At 48.7% G+C, this 12,140-nt stretch overlaps 1 protein-coding gene across 5 annotated transcripts in view; it reads left to right on the top strand.

Moving 5' to 3' along the window:
- The window catches only part of LOC118641412 (NADPH--cytochrome P450 reductase), a 73,445-nt gene that overhangs the window by 48,678 nt on the left and 12,627 nt on the right, over positions 1 to 12,140 (top strand). For all 5 annotated transcript variants that reach the window (XM_036278607.1, XM_036278608.1, XM_036278609.1 and 2 more), the window contains one exon: positions 11,571 to 11,619. In XM_036278607.1, coding sequence (XP_036134500.1) covers positions 11,571 to 11,619 — 49 coding nt within the window. The remainder of the gene's footprint in view (positions 1 to 11,570; positions 11,620 to 12,140) is intronic.

Here is a 12,140-nt window from a genome sequence, read left to right as displayed (position 1 = left end):
CAGCTTCTTTTGAAAAAATGGAGAATCAGGCCACGGTGTGGCTGGAGCTGAGCAGGGCCACCCTTCCAGATGGGGCCTGCACCACAGCCTCATCCCCGCTGGCCCGGGCCTCCAGGCTGCTGCGCGCCTCCCCGCTGTGTGCACTGCCCTGGGCAGCACTGTAGTGCACTCCCAATCCTGACCCCCACCTCTGCTTCACTGCTGGCACCTGTGAGTGCTTTAAAGAAAAACAAAGCTTTTTATTATGGAACATTTCAAACAAAAAAACAAAACATATAGCAGAGAAGAGTGAATTCATATGCACCCATCACCCAGTTTTAACAGTGATCCTCTCTCCTTACCAGTCTTGTTTCCTTCTCCCTCCCCACTGCTCCTTGATTCTCTTAAATCAATCATATCATTTTATAATTAATTATATAATTCGTAGGAATTATAAAGATCTGTGATTTCATAGGAATTTGGAAATATTTCCTGTGAAATTATATGGAAATATGAAAATATTTTAGTTCTCTAAAATTCAAGGACTTCCCTCTTTAAACATAACTTAATGCCACACTCCTGAAAGTAAGCTCTAGTATCATCAGATATTCAATCAGCATTTGTTCATAGTTCCCTGATTGACTGATAAACAAATTTTTAAAAATTGAGGATCTGTAAAACAATGAGGTATCACCTCACACCTGTCAGAATGGCCACCATCAACAAATCATCAAACAACAAGTGTTGGCGAGGGTGTGGAGAAAAGGGGACCCTAGTACACTGCTGGTGGGAATGCAGACTGGTGTAGCCACTATGGAAAACATTATGGTGTTACCTCAAAAAATTAAAAATTGAACTGCCATTTGACCCAGTGATCCCACTCCTAAGAAACCTAAAACACCAATCAGAAAGAATATATGTACCCCCATGTTCGTAGCAGCACTATTTACAATAGCTAAGATCTGGAAACAGCCCAAGTGTTCATCAGTAGACGAATGGATAAAGAAGCTGTGTTACATATAGACAATGGAGTACTATGCAGCTGTAAGAAAGACAGATCTCTTATCCTTTGAGACGACATGGAGGGACCTAGAAAGTATTATCCTAAGCAAAACAAGCCAAACAGAGAAAGACAAGTATCATATGATCTCACTTATCTGTGGAATATAATGAACATAATAGTCTGAGGAATGGGGTAGTCCCAGAGGCGTAGAAGACTGACAATCCCCAGAAGAGGGGGCGGTGGGGGAGAGATAAACGACAGAACTTATATGCATGTATGCATGAACAATGGACATGGACAACAAAGCTGGGGACAGGGCAGGGGGGAGAGGGGGGAATCAGTGGGGGGAAAAGGAGAAACATCTGTAACTAAAAGAAATTAATTAAATTAATTAACAATAAAAATAAAAATTGAGGATCTAAACAATACCCATACATTACAATTGTTTGATAAATCTATAAGGGTCAGATATATTGAGGTATAATTTACATGCAGGAAAATTCACTATTTAAGTGTACAAGTCTATGCGTTCTGAGATGTATGCAGTTGTGTAACCAAATATAGAATATTCCTTCATTCCAAAAAGCTCCCCCCAGGTCCCTTTGTGGTCAGTGCTCATTTCCTTCCCCCTCAGCAATCACTTATCTTATTTTGGTCCCTGTAGTTTTGCCTTTTCCCAAATATCATGCAAATGGAAATTATGTAGCTACAGCTTTCTGTGCCTGGCTATTTCTTAACATGACAGGAAGTCTCTCAATTCATGGGCTTCCCCCACATCCCTGTTTTTTCCTTGAAGCATTTTTGAAGAAACCAGATCATTTGTTTTACAGTTTCCCACAGTCTGTACTTTGCTGATTGCATCCCACAGGGGGCTTGCTTCTGAAAAGCCACTAAAGAGCTCATGTTCCTGTGTGACTTTTATCTGGAGACTCTCTCTGGACAGAAGGTCCAGGAAAGCCAGGAGTCAAAGCTACTGGCATCATTTCTATCCATTTTTATCTTTTGAGTGTTAACAGGTGGAAAGTGAGCTCAAGTTCTTCCCACATCTAGTGTAGGTTCTTTTTCTATGGAGAGTTCCTTGGCTCTGCCAAATGTGAAAATAGAAACTCAAATGAGTTTTACCAAGAGCAAAGCTCTAGGAAAAGTGGAGTGTGCCTGAGGGTTCCCACCATTGGTGGGTATGGCGAGGAAATGGGCTCGGGATATTCACCCTGCCCCTGCAAGCACAGGCCAGGGTTTTCCTCTGCCACCTGACCAGCGAGGGACTTCCCCTGCCTTTCCTTCTTTCCTTTTCTCTAATGAGATTGGGGTGGTTTTCCATTTTGGACTAGTGCATGCAACTTCAATGGTACACGGTCTATGAGAATGATGCAGAGCTGAGTGTTGGTGGACCAGTTTAGTTGACTTTTTGCGCATCATTGGGGCACTTGATGCTCATGTCTTAGGGGTTCTTTTCCCACACCTTTGTACTCCTGCTAATTCCCCACCCCGGCCCCATCATTGTTTCCCCAGCTACCCTGTTTTCTTTCCCTTTCCCCTTTGATTGCATATGATGGCAGGACCACTTTGTTTTTCTCTCTGTCACTGATGGGCTGAATATCTCTGAGCAGCTCCTTGGACCTCAGTCTCCTGCACAATAGCAGCATCATCCCTACCTAACACCTGTCAGGCCAGGTCTCTGCCCAGTGGTCTTTAGGTCTCAGAAGAGAGAGGCCAAAGAATGCCCTGTGATGTTGGGAGAGCAGGCAGCCAGGGCCTCAGCAGATTAAGGAGTCCATGTCTTGGTGGATACATGGTGAAGGCTATATGGGTGGTGGTGGTGGGGTCCATGAGGGAGACAGCAGCCCTCTTGTGCCTTAGAGCACCCCAAATGACAAGGACCTAGGTTGCCTAGGAGAGGCATAGCCATGCTCAGTGGACCTGGACATGAACCCTAGGTGTTGGACCACTATGCCTGGAGTTGAGTTACCGCTTCACCCCGAGCCTCATTCTCCTCCTCAGCTGTCAAATGGGGATAGAAATCCTTGTCCATTTCACAAACTGGGAGGAGTCAATTAAATAAAATATAAAGCTCCTTGAATACCAGCTGGCATACAGTAGGCACTCAGTAAGTAGTAGTTCCTATTCCCTTTTTTTTGCCTTTGACCAATGACCTCCACACCTGCTTTAACCTCCAAGCCGCCGAAGGCCCGCTGTCCCAGGAGGCATCTTCCGCGCTGTTCTTCACCGATGCTGGTTTCCCTTCTTGGTCTGTCAGTGGAGAGCGCTGCTGTTTTTTCATTCAAGCTCCAGCAAAACTTTTGTTTTCACGAAAGTCAGCTCTTCCAAACCAATAGCTTTCTGCCCCAGGGCTCTGGGACTACATTGCCAGTGTTAGAGAAATCCGGGCCCACTTGGTGGAGCCGTCTTCCCATGGTAGAGACCTCAAAGTCAAAGTCTGTCCTGTGCCAGCCAGCCTGCCACACAGCTCTGCAGCCATTGTGTGTTGTGTCTCCTCTCTTTGGCTCTCTGACTAGGGGCCTACTACCCTGGGGCTTGGAGAACGTGTCATCATGCACTGGTCTGTGGGAGAGGACTGTTCAAAAGCAGCTGCCCCATGTATCACCTAGGGCAGAGGAAAGTCCCAGAAGAAATTTCTGCTGCGCAGAAAATTAAATTTGAGTTGCAGTTTTCAGAAATCCTTCTCAGTGTTGCCTGGGACTGGAAACAAATGAATCACACTGAGACATCTTGGTTCATCTCTGTCCAAGTGACTCAGTGCTTTTGTCTACCCTCCCTTTTGTCATTCTCACACAGCAGGCTCCGGTTGGTTTCTGAAGCCTGAACCAGAGAGACTCCTGCTCCCAATTTAGGAGTGGAGAGTCCTAATTGCAGCCGTTTGTGCTCCATTCTGGAGCTTCATGGTCTCTGGGCTCAGAGCCTGGGCCAGCTGTGGCCTCTTGCATTGGGCTGTTTACACTTGGATCTCTGACGGGGGCTCCTTAAGACAAGCTGTCTCAGCAGTGAACGCAGTGACCCCCTTTCGAGGCAGTCCCCTCACCGCACAGTGGGAGGTACGGTGTGCTGGTTTCACAGTCCACAGTATGCTCCAAGGTGACATAGACTAGGACCAGTGTCTTAGGCCCTGTTGCCCACAGTTCTTTTGTGGGGAGGAAGACGGGAACCAGATCTAATTTAATATGATCCTGAGGCTCCCTGGCAGCAGGATCAATGCAGCTTCCTTTATGGAGAGACGGCCCTGCCATAGCAACATGCACAACTGCCTTCCAGTGACTAGAGCTTTATTCAGCCTCCATGACTTCCTTTTATTTTTATTTTTTTTCAAATGGGAAAGGGGGAGGATGTGGGGAGAAAGGGCTCCGATATAAACAGTTTCCAAGGAGACTCAAGAGTTGGGGTTGGGAAGGTTTTCTCCTTCCCTCAGTCCATACCGAAGGAGGAGGGGTGTGTGCCCAAACGCAGGGGATCACGGGAGGTTTCAGCCCAGAGTCCTAGTTCCTCCCTGCTGGGACTGCCAGCTGTTCCAGTGTTCTCGGGCTTATGGGGACGGGTGCACGCAGGAGCCCAGCTGAGATTCCAAGAGGACTTTGGGGCATCCAGGAGCACTTTCAGAGTTAACAGGCCCAGCCAACACTGTGTAGAGGATGGACAGAACCCAACTTCCTAGCTGCTGGCTCCCTGCCTGTTTCCAGGAGAGAGCTATAACCTGCCTTCTTCCTTAAGTCCTGGAGCTGGGAGTGAGAAACCATGGGGTGCACATACTCATCTCCGCAGGACGAGCCCACCCTGAGAAGGTCAGTTCCAAGCAGTGTCTCTGGCAGCAGACTGTGTTGACGCCTCTATATTCGAGTGAGGAAGGAACTTCTTCCTAGACAGGGATGCCCTGGAGGCATGAGGAAGGTGCTGTGTAGAGTTAACCAGCATAGTTGGGGGCAATCCCAGGGGGCTTGGTTGGGCAGGGGCACTGCTGGCCCCTTCGGTCCTGGATTTGCAGGCTGCATTTTCCTGCTTCTGAAGGACAAGATATGGACTGGAAACCAGGACGGCCCCAGTCACTGGCTCCTCTGCCTGTGGAAAGATCAGGTTCCGTGTGCAAATCCCAGTGTAAAGCTGTTAGATGGGGTAAAGCCAGTCGAGGGCACTCAGGTAAGGACCCCTGTGGGCTGAGCAACAGGACCTTGCAATTGGGAGACAGGTTCTGCTGTGTCCCAGCAGGCCAAGTATAAATAGTAAGAACATCAGGCAACTGCACGTGTTGGGGCACTGACTAGAGGCACAGGATCTTCCTTAGTCCCTTTGGGTTTCCCTTTTCTTCTCATGGACTTCAGTTTGCCCAGGATCTCTGGAAGCCAACCCTGGAGTTGAGGGGAGAGGGTGGTTGAAGCTAGTGAAGGGCCCAGGCCTGGCCAGAAGTGCTCATGTTTCTTGGGAGGACGCTTCCTCTGAGGACAGGCAGGGCTAGCCGTCTTGCCTGCTTCTGATGTTCCCAGCCAGACCTGCCTAGAAGATTCCCCTCTCCGCTCCCAGAGTTGCCAGCTGGGATTTCCGCCCTGTGCATCAGGAGGCAACACCAAGGCCCTCCTTCCCACCCCACCCCACCCCACACCCCACCTCCAGCTGTCAGGGCCAGAACTGAGCTCCCCGCCGGCTACACGGGCCTCATCAAGAGTCCCTCTGCTGCCGGTTCCCATGGCTTTCTCTCTTGGGAGCTGTTTTGTCTCTGAGACTAGAGCTCAGTTCTTCCAAGAGGCCTTTCCTCGTTTCTTCAGTCGTGGTGCCTGCTCCCTCTGAAGCCCTGTGGTCTAGGCCATCCGATCCATCCGTTTTGTCTTAGCATAGGCCACCTCTGGGCCTTACAAATTACAGAGTAACCCAAGCAGCCTCATTCTGCTGATGAACACCCTCTTTATCCCTGAGAGTTAACCAAGTCCCAGCTGCTGTGCAAGGCACTGGGAGGCTGTGGAAGCCAAGATGCAGTATTTTCAATAAGAGGAATCTCAGGCCTTGAGAGGCCATGACTTGTCATAGGCCCATTTGGTGGCAGAACCAGGATTTGAACCAACTCTCTGCTCCTGATGTATGGCCCTTCTCATCCTGCCATGATTCTCCTCAGGGCCTGTCTTTCTCCAACCTAGTGGTTGGCCCTTGGAAAGTAGAGGCTGCCTTGCTTAGTTTCATGCCCATGGTGCTGGCACAGTGCCTTCTCCACCCAGGCTGGCATGCATCACCTGTAGATGGAGGAGCAGCCTGGCATTCACTGGGCAGTGGGGGTGCTTCTTGTCCCTTTCTTCAGCAAGTCTTCAAATCCACCTTCTTTGAGATGTAGCTACTATGGAAGCCTCTTCCTTTGAGAAGAAATAGGAATTGGCTTTCAGCTGATGACAGGCTCTCTCGGGTGGTAGGGGAGCCCTCCAAAGGCCTTCTCAGGCCATCTCTGCCAGCCTTCTGCTGGGCAGGACTCAGGACTGACGGCCCCAGAAGCTGATAAAATGTTGTGTGCTGAGTAGTAGACATTGTGCCAATTGTGGCCTCCCCCTATTTTTAGACATTTGAGTTGCCCCCCATTTTGCCAATTGTGGCCTCCCCCTATTTTTAGACATTTGAGTTGCCCCCCATTTTTAATTTTATATGTGTGTTTGTGTGTGTGTGTGTGTGTGTGTGTGTGTATATTTTTTAATCCCCACCTGAGGATGTTTTTCCATTTTATCTTTAGATAGAGTGGGAGGGGGAGAGAAAGAGAGAGAACAAGAGAGAGAAACATCGATGGGAAATAGACACATTGGCCGCCTCCCACACAACCCCAACCAGGGCCGGGGACCGAACCGCAACCAAAGCACGTGCCCTTGATTGAAATCAAACCTGCAACTCTTTGTTTTGCAGGCCAATGGTCAAACCAGCCAGGGCACGTTTTTTATTATTATTTTTTAAATACATTTTTATTGTTTTTTTTTTGTTTGTTTTTTTAAGAGAGGAAGGGAGAGAGAGAGAGAAACATTGATGTGAGAAAGAAATGTTGATCAGCTACCTCCTGCGTGCCCCCTACTGGGGATCAAGCCCACAACCCAGGCATGTGCACTGACTGGGAATCAAACCAGGACCTCTCAGTCCATTGGATGACACCCAGTCCACTGAGCCACACCAGCCAGGCAACCATTTTAAAGTATACTATCTCACAGCTTTTGGTATAGTCACAGTGTTGTACAACCATCTTCACTAATTCAAAAACATTTTCATCACCTCAAAGGGAAACACTGTCCCATTAAGCAGTCACACCCTATCCCCCTCCCCCAGCCCCTGGCATCACTTTGTCTCTATGAATTTGCCTGTTCTGTACATTTCATATAAATGGAAATTGCATTTAGTTTTGTATTTGCTTTTTTTCTCTCATAATATTTAATCAGTAATGTTTGTCTAGATTGCTGATAGTTTTCGTAACCATCAGTTTAAATTTACATTCGGTTCAACTTTAGTAAGTAATATATTCTCATGACTCCAAGTCAAAAGGAACAGAGCGGTAGAGTTCACACACTGCGCACCTTGCTGTCTTCATCTCAGCGCAGCCTGGCGAGCCGACCGTGCTAGGGCAGAGACAGACGGCCAGCGTTCTAGTTTAGGCTGCACGTGATCTAGAGGGGTAGTGAACATGTGGTTGGTGGTGGCGGGACTTGGACAGAAGTTGGACATGTAGGAAAGATGTTCAGACACAAGTCCCCTTTGGAATGTAGGTTGGAGCTGGAATGGGAAGGGAGAGGGGGCAGGCCTTGAGGGCCTCCATTCTTGCTCTTGCCCTAGCCCTGCTCATGTTGGGATGGGCCTGCCTTGGGCATGCTGGAGTAATGGGAATTGGTGGGGGGGGGAGGGAGGACTCTCTGGATTCCTTTGAGGATAGGCCATCACTGGGTGGGGGAGCCTGGGTAGGTGGCCCCCCGCTGGCCCTTTGAGGGGCTGCTGCCCTGACAGGGCCTCTAGGACAGAGGAGAGAAGCTGGAGTGGCCAAATCAGGCACCAGGCCTTGCCTCCCACAGGGCCGCACATGTAACATTATTTAGCACGAAGGCCCTGAAAGTAGCCTACTATTTCATACTAAATAGGTTAGTAGGTCCTAATAGTCCTGTTCCTACTAACCTAGTGAAAAACCCAGTGGGGGCTTAAACATGAAACTTCCATCTTTATGTTTACAAAGTTATGTGTCTAAACAGCTTTGCAAAGGTATTTTTGTTAAAAAATTTTTTTCTTTATTGACTTTAGAGAGAGAGGAAGGGAGGGGGAGAGAGAGATAGAAACATTGATGAGAGAGAACATTGGTTGGTCATTTCCTGCATGCCCCCCACTGGGGATTTTGCCCACAACCTGGGCATGTGCCCTGACCGGGAATCAAACCGGCAACCTCTTGGTACATGGGTTGATGCTCAACCACTGAGCCACACTGGCCGAGCTGCAGAGGTAGTCTTAAAAGAAACCTTCACTTAGTAAGTTTTCCCATGGACTCCAGGCCTCTATTTCTGGAGGACATCACTTTTTTTTTTTAATCCTCACCCGAGGACGTTTTTCCATTTTTTGTACAGATAGAGTGAGAGGGAGAGAGAGAGAGAGAGAGAGAGAAACATCAACGTGAAAGGGACACATCGAGTGGCTGCCACCCGCACGACCAACCAGGGCCGGGATCAAATTGTAACCAAGGTACGTGCCCTTAGCGGGAACCGAACCCGGGTCTCTCCGGACCGCAGGCCGACGCTCTAACCGCTGAGCCAAACCGGCCAGGGCGAGGACATCACTTTTACACTGTTGTGACATACGTGTGTGTGCCTGCTGGCGTTCTGCTCTTTAGTACACTTTCTGTGCGCTGGAGGACAGAGCAAAGACCTTGGAATCAGGCAGGGATTGGTCCTTGCCTGGCCACTTAGTGGCCAGAGGACCTGGCACAAGTGCTGCTGTCAAGCCTCTCAACTGTCGGTAAAGTGGACGTTCGGTCTCCTCTGTACTGGGAGTGGGGATGGGCCTGCTTTGTGATAGGGGCTTTCTGGATGTGATCTCACATCACCTTCACGAGACCCCACATTTCCAACATGTTACCCCTAGGCCGAAGTGCCTGGCCATCTGCAGTTTCATCCTCACCCTCTGGCCAGCCTTTCGGACTAGCATGTGGAGCCCCGACTGGCAGGCTGAAGGCAGAAGGGAGCCGCTGAGCTCTAGACAGCCTCCAGGGAGCCCCAATGGCGGAATAAGAAAGGTGGAGGCTCTGCACCCTCCCTGAGGCCAGCTCTGTTTCACGTCTGATCCTAGCTCAGCCCACCCCACCCCACACACAGTCCACTTTGGGCCCCTTCAGACCTCATCAAGTCTCTGCCCTGCTTTGATCCCCTCCATGGCCCATCCATGTTTCATGAAAAGCGTAGCTGCTTGTCTGGACTTGTCTGATTTGAAAATTGGGATAATCTTGGCCACTCCGTTAACAGGATTTGCTAACTAAAATGGCATGAGTGTGGAGGCCATCCATCAGCTAACTTCAGAAAAGCTGTGGAAAGTCAGCACCTGCCTGCACATACCTTCTGTCACTCTGTGTCACAAACTTGTGTGTGTGTGTGTGCCACAAACTTTTGTGCGAGGACTTGAGGGTGCACTCCGGCCGCCCAGAGACCCTGCTGTTGGCTGTGATCTGGCAGGGGAGGTGGCCAGGGGAGTGGCAGGAACTCCCTTCCCAGTGACAGCCATCAGTTATGGATCCTGCCTCGTGCTGGATGCTCGCTGGGTCCTTTATATCCCTTTTCTTCATTTGATCTCTGCAGAAACCTTCGAAGTGTTTTCTTATCCCCATTTTCTAGTTGAGGAGCAATGAGTTCTGGTTCAAGTTCACTCAGCTGTAAATTGATGGGCTAGGAATGGCACCCAGGTCTGTCTGACTCCAGAGCCCCTACCCAGACTCCTCTACCTCGTTGCCTCCCACACCTGCCTGAGAATAAGTATACACATTTTATTGAAATAGAATAGCCGCAGAAAGGTACACACAGATAGATGATTCTCGCCGTGTCAACAAGTGTTACTCACCACCAGGAGTCCTCCTGCTGTCCTTGCCCACTGTTCCTACACATCAGTTTTGCCTGTTTGGGGACTTTATATAATGATATCATACATATGTAGTCCTTTCTATGTGGCTTATTTCACTCAAATTCATGTTTGTGAGATTCATTCATAGTACTGCGTGTAGTGATCATCTTTTTTGTTGCTGCAGTGGAGAATGTTCCATTGTATGAATATACCACAGTTTGTTTATTCTGCTGATGGACAATAGGGTTGTTTCCTGTGGGGACTCCCATGTCTAATGCTGCCTAGAACATTCCTGGTACGTCTCTTGATGCACGGGTACAAATGCACTGCGATAGGCCTATACCAAAGAGTAAATTGCTGGGTTATAGAAGATACTGCCCAACAGCCTATCAAGGAAGTTGTGGCGTATTGCCCTCCCCCGAAGGTGTGTGGCAGTTCTGGTTGCTCCACAGCTTTTCCTGGATATGAATGTTGACCACCTTTCCATAGGTTTTTTGGCCATTTAGGTACTCTCTTTAAGAAAATGCCTGTTCAAGTCTCTTGACAATTTTTTGGTTGAATAGTGTGTCTTTTTCTGATTGGATTATAGGAATTATATTCTCAACCCAAGTCCTTTGTCAGATACACATATTTTGCAAACGTCTTCTGTTTTTCCCACCTTGCTGCCTTAGGCCTAAAGACCCCCTGAAGAGGCTCACTTGGCTTCTTTAGATGTCCCTGCAGGCCTGGGGCAAGGAAAGAGGAGAAAAAGGATTGGAAACGGACAGGGAAGGAACCGGAGGCTGGCAGCCAAGAGGCAGAGAGTAGACAGAGGATCCTGGTGCTGTGATGTACCCAGCGGTGGTGCTTCTCTCTGACGGGATAGGGCCCAGTTCAGGGCTCTGGAAAGTGCCAGGATGACAGAGAAGGGAGCAATTAAGTGTGGCCCCATTACAGAGAAGGGGCAGGAAGGGGGGTGGTTGCTTAGGAATCCCAGGTGAGTTGGTACTTAGGCAGGGCCTTGGGTGGAGCAGGGAGCTATTGGCAAGGAAGTGTGATGAGGGTGCTCTGACTAGAGGTGATGGCTTGACGGAATCTGAGGGCTATCATGAAGAGAGTGATGTGTGGTGGGGAGACTCGGGCAAGGTTGGGGACAGATTCTGAAGGAACTGTGTATCCCTATCCTGTGAGACATGAGAGCCACTGAGGGTTTAAGAATGAAGCAAGCAGTGGCACAATCAAACCCATATTTAGGAGACTCCAGGGTGCTGTGTGAGGCAGGAATTGGAGGTGAGACAAGGCTGAGGGGCCCATTGGCTATGGATGCTGAGGGACGGAGAAATGAGGTCCTTGACTGTTCTTTGTTCTCATCTATCTGGGCTCTACCAGGTATTGGGCTCTACCAGGTATTGGTGTCAAGGGGTTTTGGATTTACTATGAGGGAATGGGGAGGAGGCCTGGCAGCCCTGGCACTGGACCAGAGGCAGCTACTGGCAAGCTCACTGGAGAATGCTTCTCGATGCTGCCATATGCATCCCATGTCCATCTGACACTTGTTTTTCAGGACCTCCTCTGTCAAAGACAGCAGCTTCGTGGAAAAGATGAAGAAGACGGTGAGTTTGCTCTCTCTGTTTGTGCTCTTGCCAGCAAGTGTTAGCCCTGGAGGACGCTTAGGGGGAGTCGAGCAGAGGGCAAGCTGCTCTGCTGTTGCTGGGACAGTTTACTTTGTTTTTGTTTTTTGTTTTTAATATTTACTTCTTGAACATCTATAAGAATAAACCATCCCTCTCACTCAGGATGCTGTGCTGTCTCCTCCCTCCCAGTCCAGGCTTTATCCAGGAGCAGATATAAACCTCATGTAGCTGTGGTCATGGCACAGCTGCAGTGTATCTCTGTTGTCATTTATCTAAATTTCTAATTGTATGGAAAGGTATGACATTCACATGGTTAAAATCCAAAACAAACTATTCAGTGGAAAACCTCTTTCTGATCCCTGTTACACATCACCAATGTTCTTAGTATTTTATGGATTCTTCTAGAACTTCTTTGTGTACATACAAAAAACACAGAGATTATGTTACACTTTCTTAAAACAAAAAATGGCATAGTATATACACTGCTATAGACCATGCTA

The sequence above is a fragment of the Molossus molossus genome, unplaced genomic scaffold, assembly GCF_014108415.1.
Source record: "Molossus molossus isolate mMolMol1 unplaced genomic scaffold, mMolMol1.p scaffold_m16_p_3, whole genome shotgun sequence".
Taxonomy (NCBI): domain Eukaryota; kingdom Metazoa; phylum Chordata; class Mammalia; order Chiroptera; family Molossidae; genus Molossus; species Molossus molossus.
Note: the sequence above shows the minus strand (reverse complement) of the source record. Positions and strands in the feature narration are given on the sequence as shown.